General features: G+C 36.0%; 1 protein-coding gene across 1 annotated transcript in view; it reads left to right on the top strand.

Annotated features, from left to right (window-relative positions):
* KNDC1 (kinase non-catalytic C-lobe domain containing 1) overlaps positions 1–17322 on the top strand; it is a 65328-nt gene that overhangs the window by 28439 nt on the left and 19567 nt on the right. Inside the window, exons 7-15 of the mRNA XM_065671984.1 lie at positions 7312–7426; positions 10459–10530; positions 10633–10694; positions 13885–14043; positions 14416–14493; positions 15111–15204; positions 15376–15538; positions 15633–16471; positions 16565–16709. Of these exons, the coding sequence (XP_065528056.1) occupies positions 7312–7426; positions 10459–10530; positions 10633–10694; positions 13885–14043; positions 14416–14493; positions 15111–15204; positions 15376–15538; positions 15633–16471; positions 16565–16709 (1727 nt within the window). The remainder of the gene's footprint in view (positions 1–7311; positions 7427–10458; positions 10531–10632; positions 10695–13884; positions 14044–14415; positions 14494–15110; positions 15205–15375; positions 15539–15632; positions 16472–16564; positions 16710–17322) is intronic.

Below are 17322 nucleotides of genomic sequence, written 5' to 3'. Positions count from 1 at the left end.
CACTACCTTGCAGTGGGCATCCCAGGTGCTTATAAAAATTGCAGAGTTCCTGACTGTAAATATGACCTCATTGAAATCAATGGCCCTATCCCATCTGCTTCAGGAGGTGGAAAGACTCCACTTTTTTTTTTTCTTTTTAATCTGTGTGTACATTTAAGTTTTTGAAAACTGTACATATGCTATATCTGTTCTGTGTTCTTAAATTATCACTTCTGTGTTTGTTATGTATATTTCATTATAGAATTCAAATATGTGGACAATATGATGGATATGTTGTCTCAAGCATTTCACCTTTATAAATAGTCAAATACAAAGAAGGAGAGCTGATAATTAGTCTGCTAGAATTTGTTGATAGGTAGTTGTAGTGTGGTCTCTGTTCAAGTTACATATTCTCAGGGTGGACAAGTTTGGTCTCTGACTAGATGGTTTTCTCTTGTGCCACACTCAAAGAGATGTAAACAAGCCATGTAATAGGAAAGCTGCTGGCTAAAACTGTGGGTGGTTGATGCCAGCCTTGATGACAGTCCAGCCTTGCTGTGACTTGATGAAAATGAGCAGCACAAACTTCAAATATTTCATTTACAAAAATTATGAAGATACTGGATTTTTTTTTCCTTACTTGTTTACTGTCAACTCACCCTTGTTCTCCTTGCCTAAAAGCCAGTCTTCCAGCCCTCCTGTGCAATGGCACCTAAGGTTATTTTCAGTCTGCATCCATCCCTCTTTTCACCTTGCCCGAACACATCCACGAGTAGTAACCTAGGACTATCAGGTGTGTTCATCATAGCTAAAAAAAAAAAATCAGTTCAACATTGAAGATTCTGTTTTAAATTATTTTTTTATCCCTTTTCTGTCTCTTCTCCTCTCAACAGCATGTACACTTGTTGAACTCATAGTCCAGTAAATATGGATAAGTACCACATGGCATGATTTTGCCCTCTGAGGGAGTTACTCGTTGTATGCATATTGAATCCTTTATTTAATTCTTAAATCCTGCAGGTGCATTCTTCAGACTCTGGGAAAAGATGCTTGAACTGTAGACACTTCCCCCCCCCAGCTCTGCACTATGCAGCCTAACATACTCAGAAGAGTCCCAAGTCTTCTGCTTTTCCTATGTCACTTGCTACTCTGGATTTACACGAACCTCTTAATTTAGTAGATGTACTTGTGTTTCTAGCAAGGATCATAGTAATTTCAATCGCTGACATCTTGTGAGAAAGTTTATTAGTAAACAGAAATATAGATATGTCTTAGTATTCAAGGAACAGAAAAAACTGCCATCTGAAGTACAAGTCTTTCCTCTGAGTGGAGTTTTTATGTTTTAATGCTAAACTGTATAAACCTAGGAGTTATCTTGCATGTTTATTTGTCATGGAGAAGATGGCTAGGATAAGACTATCAGACCACTATAAAACCCTACTGCTGCTGGTTTGGATTTTTGTTTTGTTTTGTGGTTGTGGTTTGGTTGTTTTGGGGGGGTTTACTTCCATGAAATAAAGGTACCATACTTAAGTCACTTGCCTTGAGGTGGAAGTGGGCTTACTTAAGCTTCTGTGTTAACTAGAGAGGTGTGGTGTATAAGCTGTCATCACTTAACAACATAAATTGAGTGTAGTGATAGGGGTCCTTCTTTAAGTAGGAAAAAATCTGTTGAAATAAGACCTGTATTCTGTCCTTACTGGATTACCAGGACAAAAATTTAAGTCTGGGTACATGAAGATACTTTTGAGGAAATAACCTTGCTCAGAATTAGAGTTTTCTAAAATACTTGCATGATTTAAAAGATGTAAAAAATGTCCCTTTTCCTACAGCCGCACTACAGATTGGCACACGGAAAAGTAAACAAGAATGTGTTTTCAGGTTATTCTGCCATCCTTCTGAAATTCCCCTCAACTGTTTCATCATCAATTTAAATAAAATGGGTTTTTTTCAGCTTGAACAGAATTTCATTCTTCTTAGTAAGCAGGTTTCTTGGTAGAAGTGAGGCATGGCAGACTATTATAAGTTGTCTTAGAGGAAAGGGGAGGGGTGTTAATGTTTTCAGCTTCTTTTTCTTCTTTTGGCAAGAAATATTACTCCTCAGGCTTCTGAAACAGCAGTTTCTGCCTCTGTCTTACCTTCTGACAATTGCAAAAATAAAGCCATACTGTGCTATCCCTTATGTGAAAAGTTGCAACTAATGTCTCTTTCAACTTACCTTTCATTTCATTTCTCTGTGTCAGAATTTTACCAAATGCCTAAAAATGTATGGGTGCTTTTTGGTTGTTTGTTTTCTTTTGTTTTTAAGAAGGTATAACTTGAGTCTGAGAGTTTTTTTCATTTATGCAAAGGCACAAAAAGTGTGAAGCCCCAGCTAATGTGATTTTTATCTTCTGGGCTAAATAAAAAACCCTTCAGATTTACAGTGCTGCTCTTTCACTACTTTTCTATAACAGATAAGCATGATTGCTGCAAATAGAGCTCTTGAAATAGTACCACTAGCATCTCTTTAAATATTTCTTGTTCTTTAGAGAAGTGCAATACCAGTCCCATCCGGTTGAAGATCAACCTTGTCTGCTCTGGAGAACAGACAGTTTTTCTTGCCTGTCAATACTTCTCCAGTGGATAGTATTTTTCCAATACTCCAACACTGCTTCTTAATGTTGTGTGCTTTACTGCTAGTAAGCATTACTAAAACTACTTGCTTGCTTGTCTGGCTACTGCAATGTATCTTGTGAGGGTTTTCCTAGTAATTTTTATAGTTTTGCATGCTTAAATAAATATTTTTCACTTCAAGTTTGAGTGGGGATCTTTTATTTCTCTAACCAATTTCATTCCAATCAGGTGTGTCTCATCTCTAATGCTTTTAAATATTTATCCGTGATTCGAACGCTATGGCCTTTACATGAGAAGGGTTAGTGGGAGCCTGGCATATACACATTTATTTTCTGTTGGTTATTCCTATCTAGTCAAGCATGAGAGAAGTGAAAAGCCATGCAGCTAGAGAATGACACTTGAACACTGGGGAAATAACACTTGAAAGAAGGAAGTTGTCAATTCCCAGAACAGTATTTATTAAGAAAAGAAAAATGATAAAGCTTGCTTGTTTTGGCCGTTTAAAATGCCAGCATTATATTCATAAAATATAGTACATTGTCATAGTCTGAATATATAAAACTTTTATTAAAACACTTTGATTTTACTGTTCTGGTACCCACAATGAAATAAAAGATCTGTTAAATGATCTGAAGAGCTAAACACCACTTTTTTTGGGGGGTCAGAACAAAGAAAAACCAAAACACCACCAAAAAAAACCCCAAACAAAACAAGTGAGGCTTAAAAAGTAATCCTTTTGGCATAAAACAAAATGTCACCAGTTTGTAGCTATAGGCAATAATCAGTCATTTGGCTTTTTCATAATTTTTTGTCGAAACTGCTGCAAAAAACTTTACTTAAAACTGGATTATAAAATTTCTGTTATGTAAAGGTCAGTTTAAGTACACTGAAAAAAATTCAGGAAGAGGCACTGGATTATAATTTTGTTTGCTCTTTGCAATTCCGCTGGTGCTAATATATTAATAAATATTTGAATGTCAGTATTAAAACAACTTTAATACTTTAAATGAAGTGGATTTGAGGCATTATGGGTGCTGAACAATTGTCTTGAGCTTGCTTTGCTAAAATGTCTGAACAGATGGTTAATGAACAATGCATGCTACATGTGTTTTGACTAAAAAAATTTAATCATGTTTTCTAGTGTGTCAGTTTGTTGTTTTTTGGGGTTTTTTTTTTCTTGGTGGTTGAGTGAGGTTTTTTCAAGTTGTAGGGAATAGTAATAGCTGTGCTTCAGAGAACTGCATATAGAAAAAACCCAAACATAACAACCAAACATCAGACATGCCTAAATAAAAAAATTTTACACTTAAGTGTTTACCAGACCATAAAGAAGTTCAGTAGAATTCAAATGTGCACTGTGTTAAATACCTTTGAGGTTTGAGGCTTAAATAAAAGTTGCCTCATAACCTGAAGTTGAAAAGTGTGTTATTTTTCCTGTGGAAACTATTTTAACCAGACTGCACACGTTTTTCATCACAGCTGTAAATGTGTGATAAAACATGTCTTATCATGCACCTCTAACTTTTATAAAGTGTTAGGACAAATCCCCAGCAGGTCTGAACCCTCAGTCTTCAGATGAAGTCTTCCAGAATTCTCTTTCTGGTGTAGGAAGGTGAGCAGTTTCAATAATTAGAACACTAGAAGAATTACCTTCTTGGGTTGTTTTTTGGTTCAGATTTTTATGTGCGGGTGTTGGTGTTTTTTGGGGTTTGTTTTTTTTTTTTGGCTCTTTTTGGGGGAGGGGGCTGTGGATATTTTTGTTTTGGATTTTTGGTTGGTTTTTGCATTTTGTTTCATTTTCAAGAACGAAAATAATCTCTTGGTATGGTCAAGGTTGGGAGAGACTTGAATTATAATAAGAGATGATGCCAATACAGTTAGCTATTAGTATCACCGGAGAAACAGCTAGGTAGCAATATTAATATTTGAAGCTCATTCTTTAGGATGCTTGCCAGAGAGAAACAACGAGGGTATACATTTAAATAAAGTTCACCAACCTGTAACTACATTCTTTTTTCTTTCTCCTGACTCAGGTTAATTTGGCCATCCTGCGGATGGCAGTGATCCTCGCTTCTGCTAAGATTTGCTTTTCCTGCATCATTTTTTCCTTCTGAAACAGACTTTTTCTGGTGCTTTTTCATCTTCTGTTATCTATCATTGACACTTCCTTTTTTCTTATCATAAACTTTTGCTGCTCCTCTTAGGGCTTGTTCCCAGTTTTCTGCTGTGCTTAAATTTCTTTCTGTCATTTCTTTCTTTCACTAGAGAGCTTGGGTATCATCCCAGAAGTGATGGGAAATGCCTTTCAGCTTTCTGCTGTACAACTGACTTCAGTCTCTAATTTAATGAGAGGTGGTTCTTCCCCCTAGCTAGCCATTCATCACCTTGTCCTGAAGTGAGAGGTGATTTGTATATGGAATAGAGGAAGTCCATCTTTTTTCTGCTGCAGCTTTTAGAGCCTCTAGGAACATGAACTTCAAGAGGGGGGGATTCTCTTTCAAAAACACATGTGGCAGTGGTGTGTACTTATTACAAAAATACTCCCAAATTCCAAAACCTTTGTAATGTTCAAGTCAGCCTGTAGGATTTCTATTTTTGATTTCTCTCATGTCAGCTGTGCAGGGTGAATTTGAAAATTTTTCTGTTCTTTCATTGTAAAGTGTCTGTGAGCAAAGACACTTGATGCACATGAGAACTAGGGTGCTGTGGAGCAGGGAATGCAGCACTGGTCAGGGATAGTAATCACTCAAGTATGAAGCTTTATCTTGAATATTCTCTAGACTAATTCTTCTGACTATCTGTCCTTTTCCTTCCTGCTGTGGGATTGATGTCTTTTTATCAGACAGTTCAAGAGCTTACTTGTCTAGATATAATGAAGGAGCACACTGATGAAAGAATTTTGCATGCCAGGATGCTGGTGATAGCAAAATTTAGAATGAAGCTTAACCATATTACTTGCCTTCAAATCTGTCTATGCTGAAGTTACTAATTTTTGTGATGTGCCACAATGGAGGGTAGGAGAATAAAAGTACCAGACTAATTTTTATGTAAGTTGGAGGTAGGCAGAATATAAAACATTTTATGTAAATCAAAAGGTGTGTTTTGCACATCTTGTTAAAAATTATAGTTTATCTGGATCACCCTCAAGGGATATTTAAACAATATGAGCCTGAAGTATTACATTCCTTGAAAAGGTCTTCTGTTAAGAAGTAACAGCAAAGTTTCAGCTGCAGAAATGCGGTTCTTTTTCTCCTCCCCAAAGATCACAAGGAAGCTATTTCTGTTTGTCAATCTTGAAAGTTAATGCAGTAGTCTGTTCATTATGTATTTTACAATAAAATCCAAATAGTTCTTCCCTGATGAGTGTTTCATAGCCAGGATAATGGAAAATTGACTGCATTAAATGGCAGTGAAGAGACTGATGTGCCAAATGTAATGATGAACTACCATTGTGTGTGAGAGAGACCCTTAGTCTGCTTAGATTTTGCAAAGATTGATTGGAATATAAAGGTGTCTGTAAAAACAACGGAACAGTTCAGAGGTTTTAATCTTTCTTTGTCTCCTGTGCTCCATTTTTGTTTTGTTGGGGTTTTTTCTTTTTCTCCCCCCCCCCCCCCCCCCCCCCCCGAGTTAATTCTGAATTGCTTCTAGTAGTCTTTTTCCCCATTGTGGCCAGAAGTTGACATTTACAGATAGTTTACAATCTTTGGGCTGCATATGCAACAGAAAATGTGTGGTGCTGTTTTTAAAAATAGTTGAATGTGTTGGTTCTACCCCAGGTGTTTCTGCCTACTGTGGATCTTTTACTGTTCCTTTGGTTGGTGGAGATCATAAGGTCCAACTGATGCCAAGAGCCCCTAGTAGCGATAAGCTCTTCATTAGCACAGGTTGATTGGGAAGGTGTCTGTACCATACTATCAATTTCAAATTCTTATATTCATCTCCCCAAAAAAGAAATTGAGAAATTGATTTTCTGAAGAACAGTGAGTTTCCTGGAGCAGGATCTGTTACATAAATATATTATGCCAGGTATCAAAAGCTAAATCCATAGCCAGAAAAACAAATTCTGTTGCTGCAAACTGAGCAGCCAGTGATTAAAAGCAGAACATGCTTGGAATTCAAATAAACCAGTCGTTAATTCTGTCAACATTGTTAACGTCTTTCACAGAAGAGCAACAAATGTTGATGAAATCTTTAAGGTAAGATGTGTAATGAAACTGTCAGGGTAAATCAGGGTTCAAATGTGGAATTTTTTTGTTGGTGGTGATCACTTGGAGTTTTCTGTTTTTAAGTCTAGGTGTCACCTCTAATTAATTGTCGTCTTCAACATCCTAAGAGTCTTTCCTTAGTATGACAAGAAAGAGCTTCCAAACAGCTAATTTTTCTTGAAAGACTTTTATTCTGGCTGAAATTTTATTTGGATTCCACTTTTTTTACATGTTTAAAGAACTACTAGTTCATCTATACAGCTAGCTAACTGTGCAATGCTTTTTCAATAAGTATGTTATATACACTTTCAATAACATACAATACTAATATATATATAACACTTTAAATAAGAAGTATTATTAGTTCATTACTGGTAAGTGCAGTAAATACCTCAATGCTTTTTAGGTGAGTGTGTTGTATATTAAGATTTGCTTTTTCATTGCATCAGTAAACTTCGTTTGTGATAATTTTTAATAACTTGCTGCATCCTCACTCCTTTTATTTCAGTGCATCTCTCTAAAAATCCTGTTGTCCTGGTATGGTAAACCCCTGAAAGACTATGAACTCTGGGCATTATGTCATGAGTGTTTATGTACTCTGCAGACTTGTGGAGATTATCCAGGTATAGTCTTAAAAATGTTAAAATATTTGCTTAGTTTTTCATGTTTACTGTATTGTGTTCTTTATTGTGTTAGTTGTTAATATCTCAACTTTGATTTTTGTGTACAGAAAAATTAACAAGCAGTGTTTCTAATTTCATTCTCTCAAATTGTGGGTTAGAGTTTTTACTCAATTTGGAGTTATCTTCCTTATATAGAGGAATGTCTTTATTCTTTTGATGGGGAAACAAATCATTATGACTTCAAGCTGTGAAACAGATTTTGTGTTCAGACATTTCAGGGGTGGAGAAATTGTACTGTGACTACTAAGCACTTGGGACTTTTAAGTTGAAAGCATAATAAGTGTTGTATATGTAAATATAAAACTTCCTCTCTTGCCTGGATTCCTTTGTGACAAATGCTTCCTGATGTATTTTTGATAATACAGGTCTTCATTAGTTTAAAGCGCCCAGGGTCTTGACATGACATTACTCCTTCCACATTTCCTATGCTTCAGTTTATAGGAGAATTATCAGAAGTCAGCTTCAGAGAGAGCAATGGGGAACTGTCCTTTGGGAGAATTGAAATGTGTTGTGTGTAACTTGGGAGAAGACCATCCTAAATTTCCATAGGCATTCTGAATGTTGGTTTAGCTTGTGCTAATAATCAGTCTGTAGCTGTTCTGATAAACAGAACTGAGGTGCCCGCTGCCACCCCCTGCCTTTTATTTTTCTCGATTTAAAAAGCCTAATATTGATGGTTTGGGCAAGGATGAGCTTGAAGTCTATAGCTGAATATAAGCAATTGGATAGTGAGGCACAGAACTTACTGCATCACTTTGGTTTTCAGCTTCAGCTGTTTTATCTTGTGTGATATAAAACTGTTAAAAAGGAAATTGACCATAAATGGAGATTTCTGAGCACTTTAAACAATGTTAGCCTTAAAATTAAGCATTTATATACCTTGCAACAGAAGGATTATTTCAGCCTTATAGCATGGTGCTAGTGTTTGTGAAGGTTTCAAATAATTGCACATAATGACTCAGATTCTAATTTAGTATGCCTAGCCAGCCTCTATTACCATACTTACATGCACCCAGAATATGCAAGTCTTCAAAATGCAAAAGACTGAGTTGTGATCTGAAACTTATGTAGCTATAAAAGTGAACATAATGATACAAACCACTAAATGGAAGGCACCTTACATAAATTCCATATTTGACAAATAAAACTACCTCGAAGCTGAATATTGTTTTCAGGATTCTCTGCCTGTTCTGAGAGTAATTGTGCGTTGTGGAATGACTCACAGTGTTGTCACTACTTCTGTGCCCCCACGTACACCCATAAAGTGTTCTCACCGTTCCTTTTGAATAATACTAACTAATTAAAGGTGAAGCTGATATCATATAAAAGGATATTTGTTAAAATATCTTTTGCCTTAACACCAGTAGAGTAAGATTGGTAGCTGATGAGTCATAGTTAAAAATATAAAACATGGTACAAGCTGGATTATTTATGATTTGTTCACATAAACAGCCTTTTCCTACAAATCCTTCCTGATTACACTTTTTTTGTTATCCTAAGCAGGAATCAGCTGGGTAAGAAAATATACCCTTCTCCACGTATTTTTTTTAATTCAGTCCTGCTACAAAAGCTGCAGGAGGATTTATACCCCCCAATGAGACTTAACATATTTCCTTTCCTCTTAGCAGAAGATGTAGCCTATATGTTGCTCATAGGCACTTTAATGAACCTAGGTGAGAATTCTCATGTTGCACTGTCATTTAGAATTGGTTAGCATAAACTGCTGCAGATTCAGGTCCAAAGGCATAACTCTTTTGAGAAGCAAAGACAGAAAGCATGAACTGTTCTCAGAGGAGCTGCCTCTACAAAAATAACTTGTTAAGGTTTCCATTTTGAGAAGCTTTGCTTTTCAAAGCACATACTTCAGGTCCAGCTTAAGTATTATTGAAGGTAGTAGGCAAGCCTGTATTTACATTAAGCATTGTGAGCAATTTAGTGGCTTTAGATGTGTTGTATACAGATAACTACAAAAGGATTATTTCTTTTCTTTGTTATTTTAATTTTCTTAGATGTCTTCAATTTATTATTTAATAAAAATGTTTTACTCTTAAGCTTCTTCAATATATTATTTAATAGTCAATAAATTTAATGGTTAACCTCTTAATGAAAGAATCTATTCTACTACATTTATTAATATGAAAACGATGTATTAGATGGTAGTCTACAGCAGGACTATATTGCTAACCAGTCAGCTTATTATGTTGAAACATGTTAAATTACAGTGTACTTTGAAGAAATCATACAGGTAAATGTAGTCTTACCACAAGTTTTTCAACACTGAGATTGTATAACACAATTTCATGATCTTAATGTTAAGTTCTTGAGGACCTCAGATAACTTAAAATAGTTTTAGAAGTCAGTTATTTCTTTCCTAACTACGGAAAATTTCAGGGCCTTGCAAATAGCAATCCATGTAACACTTCTTCAGTGTGTGCAATTATAACTGTGCAAAACTGGACTCCATATCCTGTCCCACCTTGATGTGTTCTGCATCTGCTCACATATGTCCCAACTGTTTCCAGATAATGACCCTGCATTTGGTGGGGTTGGAGAACAGAAGAAAGGAGAGATTAAAAGCATAAGATAAATGGACTGTCTTTATTGGTACCTTGTGAGAATACTAGCGTACATGTAGCTGTTGTATTTCTTTTTCTGCTTTGTTCCTTTCTTGGCCTTCCTTTTCAATGCTGGCTATAAAAAGAGTAAACTTCTGGTGTTCTAGGCCCTTTTATTTATTGTGATCCCATTTTTACTTTCTTTTCTGTTCTGCAGGAATTGCTTTGGGAGATAAGACATCTATTGTCTCTTTACTGGGTGGTGTCTGTTCTAGCATTAGTGTTATTTAGCATCATTTATCATAGGGTGATTGCTGACACTACAAATTATTTTTTCAATTATTTATTTGTATTATTGTCAAATAGTTACAAGACAGATATTTATTATGCCCTGCCCTTTTGTGTCTTGTTTTGCAGTGGTGTTATGTTTGGACTCTGTGCTGATTGACTGCCATGGAAGTATCCTCTTTGCTGCCCCAAAAGCTGACGGTAAACTAATACATTGTGTGCTCTGCTTTTATTTCTTTTGAGGCTGAGTGGAGAAGAAAGCAAACATCTTACTTTTTGTTTCTTGTTTCTTTTCTCATTTAGAATCATGTGATATATTTTACTTAGCTCCTGAAATTGAAGAAGAGTATGTGAATACTGAGAAGGTAATGTGATAGGTTATGTAGGTTGCTATGCATTGCATTTTATCAAAAGACAGTTGCATCCTTCTGCTGCTTGAGGAAGAAAGCTAAACTCTTCTACGATTCTGATAATGTTTCTCATTTCCCCCTATATTTCTTCGTTATCTCTGGAGTTTTGTATACTGATCTGCCATAAAATTAGTTGCTTTTGAAAAATAATTATGCACTCCAAAACTGTTGGAGTAACTGCCAAAAATCTTAACCCGTAGTTTTCCATAATTTAATAATTTTTAGTTTGTTTTTAAACAATTTTAATTTTTTTAAACAAATTTAAATTTTAAAACAATTTAATAATTGTTTTAGTTTGTTAGCAATAAGACAGACTTTGGAGTCATGTTTTCACTCTCTGGAGGTCATGCTAAGATTGGCATTTTACACTGTCTAGGCTAAAGCCCAAACATTTAGCTTATTTGGAAGACTGTGTAAAATATCACTACAGCATATTTTTACTATGCGAACACTATGAATTACTGTCTTTTACCAATACAATTTTCCTAGAGCTTTTTGCTGTAGATATAAGCCATAAGGAGCTCTTGGAGCAGGGATGATAAATATGCTAATAAATAGCAGGCGGGTATGTGTTTCCACTGCAACTGCATCTGAATAGCAAACTGTACTACAGTGATCTTAGCGGTTAGGAAAAAATAATTCATGGTACCTTTCTGTAATGTAACAAGACAAAATGTTACCTAATAAGTACCTTTTGCCCATGAGTTCTTTAAAATTAAACACCGTAGTCATGAATTAGAAAAAAAACCTTATAAAAAAATCTACTAAAGACAGAGTTTGACTTTTGGTAAAATTATCTGTAGCTAGAAAATGTTTATATATCTTATTTAAAATTGCTTTTCCTTCTTAAACTGCTGTGATCCACCATGCAGGTTTTTCAGAGGCTTCAGAAGCTTGAGCTAACCCTGAAATCTAATACAGCAGTTTTACCAGACAGTAGGAATTAGTAACTCTAAAGTCTTTATGCTTTATTCTTTTTCTTTAGAAAATTAATCTTTTTGACTTGCTTATCAGCAGCATTATATATAGAATAAGCTGACCTGTTTTTTCTAAATAGATAAATATAGGTTAGAATTGTGATTCCACTGATTTCTTGGAATTCTGAGCTTAAGGGGAAGAATTTTTTTTTTGTTTGGTGGAGCTGCTTTCTCCTACTTCAGGTGGTTTTGTATCTACTAGTAGCTTTTGTTCAACAGTTCAGCTGGTTCACAGGTTATTTTCATTATAGTGAACTTCCTTGTTATGTTGTGTTCATTGCTGTTTACTTTGGTCAAAAAAGTGCTAGAAAACATTGTTCTATGGGACCACATTATTCAGTACTGTGCTTAGGTTTCTGTCATTTTTAATCTTTCAGAGGCAATTTGAAGAAGCATGGTGCTTTAACTTCGTCAAAATTGCATTTGTAGTACTAATATATGTAAACTAAGCATTAAGTAGCTAAATCTGGCTCTGTCTGAAAATTGTAATTCTTATAGAATTGTAGAATCATAGAATAGTTAGGGTTGGAAAGGACTTCAAGATCATCTAGTTCCAACCTCCTGCCATAGGCAGGGTCACCTCACACTAAACCGTCACCCAAGGCTTCATCCAACCTGGCCTTGAACACTGCCAGGGATGGAGCATTCATAACTTCCTTGGGCAACCCATTCCAGTGCCTCACCAACCTTACAGTAAAGAACTTCCTCCTTATATCCAATCTAAACTTCCCCTGTTTAAGTTTTAACCCATTACCCCTTGTCCTATCACTACAGTCCCTGATGAAACTTCCCTCCCCAGCATCCCTATAGCCCCCCTTCAGGTACTGGAAGGCTGCTATTAGGTCTCCACGCAGACTTCTCTTCTCCAGGCTGAACAGCCCCAACTTTCTCAGCCTATCTTCATAAGGTAGGTGCTCCAGTCCCCTGATCATCCTCGTGGCCCTCCTCTGGACTTGTTCCAACAGTTCCATGTCCTTTTTATGTTGAGGACACCAGAACTGCACACAGTACTCCAAGTGAGCTCTCACAAGAGCAGAGTAGAGGGGCACGATCACTTCCTTTAACCTGCTGGTCGTGCTCCTTTTGATGCAGCCCAGGATACAGCTGACTTTCTGGGCTGCAAGAGCACACTGCCAGCTCATGTTCATTTTCTCATCAACCAACACCTCCAAGTCCTTCTCTGCAGGGCCGCTCTGAATCTCTTCTTTGCCCAATCTGTAGCTGTGCCTGGGATTGCCTCGACCCAGGTGTAGGACCTTTCATTTGTCATGGTTGAACTTCATAAGGTTGGCATCAGCCCGCCTCACAAGTGTGTCAAGGTCCCTCTGGATGGCATCCCTTCCCTCCAGTGTATCAGCTGAGCCACACAGCTTGGTGTTATCAGCAAAGCTGCTGAGGGCACACTCAATCCCACTGTCCATGTCACCAACAAAGATGTTTAACAAGACCGGTCCCAACACCGATCCGTGAGGGACACCGCTCATTAGTGGTCTCCAGCTGGACATTGAGCCATTGACCACAACTCTTTGTGTTCTTCAAACTCTTTTATTCTTCAAAGAAAACAGGAAAGATTGTGACGATCAAGTACTTTTAGAGTTCCTTCATCATGACAACTTCAGTTGGTCTGTCTGCAGATGGCACAGTAATTACTGAAATGAATATACAGTACTGCATTCTTCTGATACGTGCAATCGTCTGTGTAAAATATGACTTGTATTGGCCAGCTCATAATTACTGTGTGCCATTTACTTGCTGAATTATCATGACCTTTTCATATAAATTACAGCTGGTCAGGTTTTATGGTAGAACTCTAAGGCTTGCAGCATTTTTAACTTTTACATGAGAAAGGAATTCTTCAAAATTATTCTAAAAACACTTTTTTCCTGAAGAATTTTCCTAGAGAAAGGATAAGACAAATTATGGCTTTTGCTCTAAGAGTAGAAAATTAGCTACTATTATTTGCCCTGTATGCGTAATGGCTTTTTTTTTTTTAATGGGCAGGGATTTTCATCAACAGCCAAATGTAATCTGTACTTTGGAAGCCCTAGACATTATTATTTGTGTGGGGAAAGAGGGAAATTTTTGGATAATTTGCTGGAATTGGTTTTGAAGTAGAAGCTTTTTTTTTTGGTCTGTTTACATCTTTCCTTTCTCTTACTTTATACCAGGTCTGCATTTATGGTGTTGCTGCAGTTCTGTGGATGGCTGCAAAATCCAGTGTTCCCCCCAGTCACAAACTAGCGTTGCCAAGAAAATTTAAAAAACTTCTTCTGGATATGGCAAGAAAAAACCCTGAAGAAAGACCTTCTCTAGCTGATGCAATTAAGGTTATTACATTTAAGCAATTTTATGTGTAATCTACTTGTCTAAGTATTATTTTAGCAATTTGAATATGAAAATACTGATTTATTTTGGTAATAAACTGATATCTAATTAAATCATAATATGCCACTGTGGAGGTTGTTTTATAAGTTACCTCCCTAGGGACAGCAGAGGGGTGTGTTTTTAATTTATATTGAAATTGTCAATAAGGTACTTGGAATGGGTTCATAAGACATCCTGAACTTAGATTATTTCCCATTGATTATTTCCAATTGACTACATAGCTTGACTTTGCCTTTGTCCAATAACCTCCCACTTGATTGAAAACTTTTTACTGACTGGAAATTATGACTTCTTTTTTTTTTTTTTTTAATAAGATATGCAGTCGTTACTTTTTTGAACAAGGCGTAAACAGCAAAAACATTTTGGCATTGCTGAATAAATCTGTCTTTAAGGTAAGTGCGCTACTCTTTTTCACTTCTCTACTATTTTTAAATTAATTCTGTAAATTGTATTCCAGTAAGACTTTCATCCCCTGCAAGTATAGTTACATTTTGATTTATCTTCAAATAGCCTTTAAGTAGTGATTTTTTTCTAGTTCTTGCTGTTGAAGTGATCACTCCCCAGATTTTGCTGCCCTGACTCTACACTCTGTACAGGTGAAGAGCTAGTGACTTAATTTTGTAGTCTCTCTTTCATTTACCACTCCTCTTATCAGAATAGAAGATATCAATATGTAACTGTTGTTCCGTTTGTTTATGTGTATATAATGCATGGAGTGTTCAGTCAATCCATGGAACTAACTTTGTTCAAACCTTTGATTACCTAAAAGTTCTGATTTGAAACAGAGTTTTCCAAATGGTTCTAAAAGTCCTTAGAGTTTTGTATGCCATTTGTTTTAATTCTCCACCTTAGCATGACTAGATTGCTGCTTTGCAACATTCTAGATTTATATGGGTGTTGGGTTGGTTTGGGATTTTTTGGAAGTAATTTGAACTGGAATAAAATAAAAAAAAAAAAAAAAAAAAAAGAAGCTAATAAATTCAGCTTGGACTTCAATTTTAATTGTTAGGCTGTTGAGAAAGACATAATCTCATCTCAAGATCATGTTGCTTTTGCATTTAAAAACGAAAGACATGAAATGGACCCTTCGGAGTCAAGTCTAGGTAAGCATAAACTGACATGTTTACTTTTAATGTTCTCTAGATCAGATCTCTATGTAATATTTTCTTAGGTGCATGGTTTTGGGGTTTGTTGGGGGGGGTTCTGAATTTATTGTTATTTACCTTACATTTATGTTATACATATTGTTCATCTTTCTGTGTTTTTGATTTTAGGATTTGTGCCTATTACAAGTGAGAGTAAACTTGTAGCAGTTAAAGGACCAGTACCATGCCAGATTTCTCTAAATTGCGAGAAAGCTACATTACCTGTTGCATTCACCTCTCCTGCAACTCACTTCAAGCCTATTATTCTGCAACAAAATGAAAATATAACAAAGTTAGTATCTCTTAAAGCAGAATGAGCTAAACTTGACAATTAATTGTTAAGTCTACTGGAATTGTCAGCAAAAATAATTCTTTTTCCTTTTCAGAGAGATTCACACACCAGTTTCTGAGCAATTCAAGAAAGAGACAAGAAAAGAAAAACACATGGACAACAACAAATCAGGATTTACAGACGACTCTAAAAACTGTGCTGCTGAGGACGCAGATGCTGCTGAACCTGAAATACATGAATGTGATTTACAAGTTCCAGGCCACTCATCCCAAATACCTTCAGAAGAGCAAAAGCCAAGGAATGCATTTACTTCTATAGTTACTTTACCGACACCATCTGATTCCTCACATATTCTACAGGAAAAGAGCATATTACCTGAAGTTGCTTCAAACTCCTCAGCTTGTCCTACTTCTTCTAATTTTCTTCATATAAGTAACATCATTCTCAAACAGGACTCTGAGAAAAGAGTTACAACATTTGTACCAGTACATTTAGCTGTATCAGAGCAAATACCAAATAAACCTCTTCGTTCAAGAATTGCTTATGATTGCTATCATAGTTTGCCAGTGCTACTTTCAAGTACTATTGCAAGTTATAAGATAAGCACGCAGACAGAAAACGATGGTTCCCTTTATGAAGTGCAAAACTGCGAGACTGCTAATACACAGAACAAGTTTCATAAAAGTAACCCAGTTATTCACACCACCTGCCAAGAAATTGAGTGCGCTGCCAATGTAGACAGTATTTTCACTGAACAAGGATACACACCATGTACCTCAGTGAATCAAGAAAATTCTCATCTCTTTGACGCTGAAGCCCTGTCCCAGCAGAACAGAACAAGTGACACTTTACTACAGGAAGTGGTTCATCTTATACAAGAAGAGTTTGCGTTTGATGGCTATCTAGAGAATGGAATTGAAGTTTTTGATATGGGTATATAGCTTTTGTTCTGTAGATTATCATCACTGATGTGTAAGAATATTGTTGTTAATGTTTATTTCGCTCATTTCTTTTCTTTTTAACAAGGTAACTTCATTTTAAACTTAAAGGAAATTAGATTTGGCATATTCTCCAATAGAATTTGTGAAAAGTTTTGTGACCTCTACTGGGATGAAAAATTACTGGAGAATCTCTATCAGGTAGTAAATGGAGAAAGACCTTCACATTTATGGTAAGTGTTTTTAAACTTTTTCCTTCCTGCAGTTCAATTTAGTGCTTTTCTCCCTGCTTTCTAGAAGCAGGAAGGGATATGCTGCTTCTCTTCAGGTATCCTTACTTGCTTCCTGCAAACTGCTAATTTTGCAGTCTATTAGATACTTTATGGCTTTCCCCATAGCAAATAGTGCTTAATGGCTAAGCACTAAACTTGTCTGTAACTCCCATTTTAGGATAGCTGAATAAGGGAAACCTGATTCCAGTCAATATTGTTTTCAACCATTGGCTTCATGGTCTTGTTAGAAAGAGGCTGTTTAATGAGAAGTGAAATATATTTTTCTTATTCAATTTGCTTATTCTGTTTGAGTTTAGTTCTTAATACATTCTTTTGTTTTATTCACACCTAAGAATAAGGAAATTAAGTTAGCTTTGCTAGAAATGCTTTTCTTAACTGGTTTAGTTTAACTCAGTGTTCCTCCTGGCAGTCTTTGTAATTGGTCTATTAAGTGAGAAAACACCAGCATAATTAATTTCTCATTTTACTGTTTTATTTTCAATGACATATCTACCTGAAAAATAATAAAAAGCATTATTGTTTTATTGCAGCCTCTAAATGTAGCATACTTATA

This window comes from Lathamus discolor, chromosome 3 (genome assembly GCF_037157495.1).
Source record: "Lathamus discolor isolate bLatDis1 chromosome 3, bLatDis1.hap1, whole genome shotgun sequence".
Lineage (NCBI taxonomy): Eukaryota > Metazoa > Chordata > Aves > Psittaciformes > Psittacidae > Lathamus > Lathamus discolor.
Note: the sequence above shows the minus strand (reverse complement) of the source record. Positions and strands in the feature narration are given on the sequence as shown.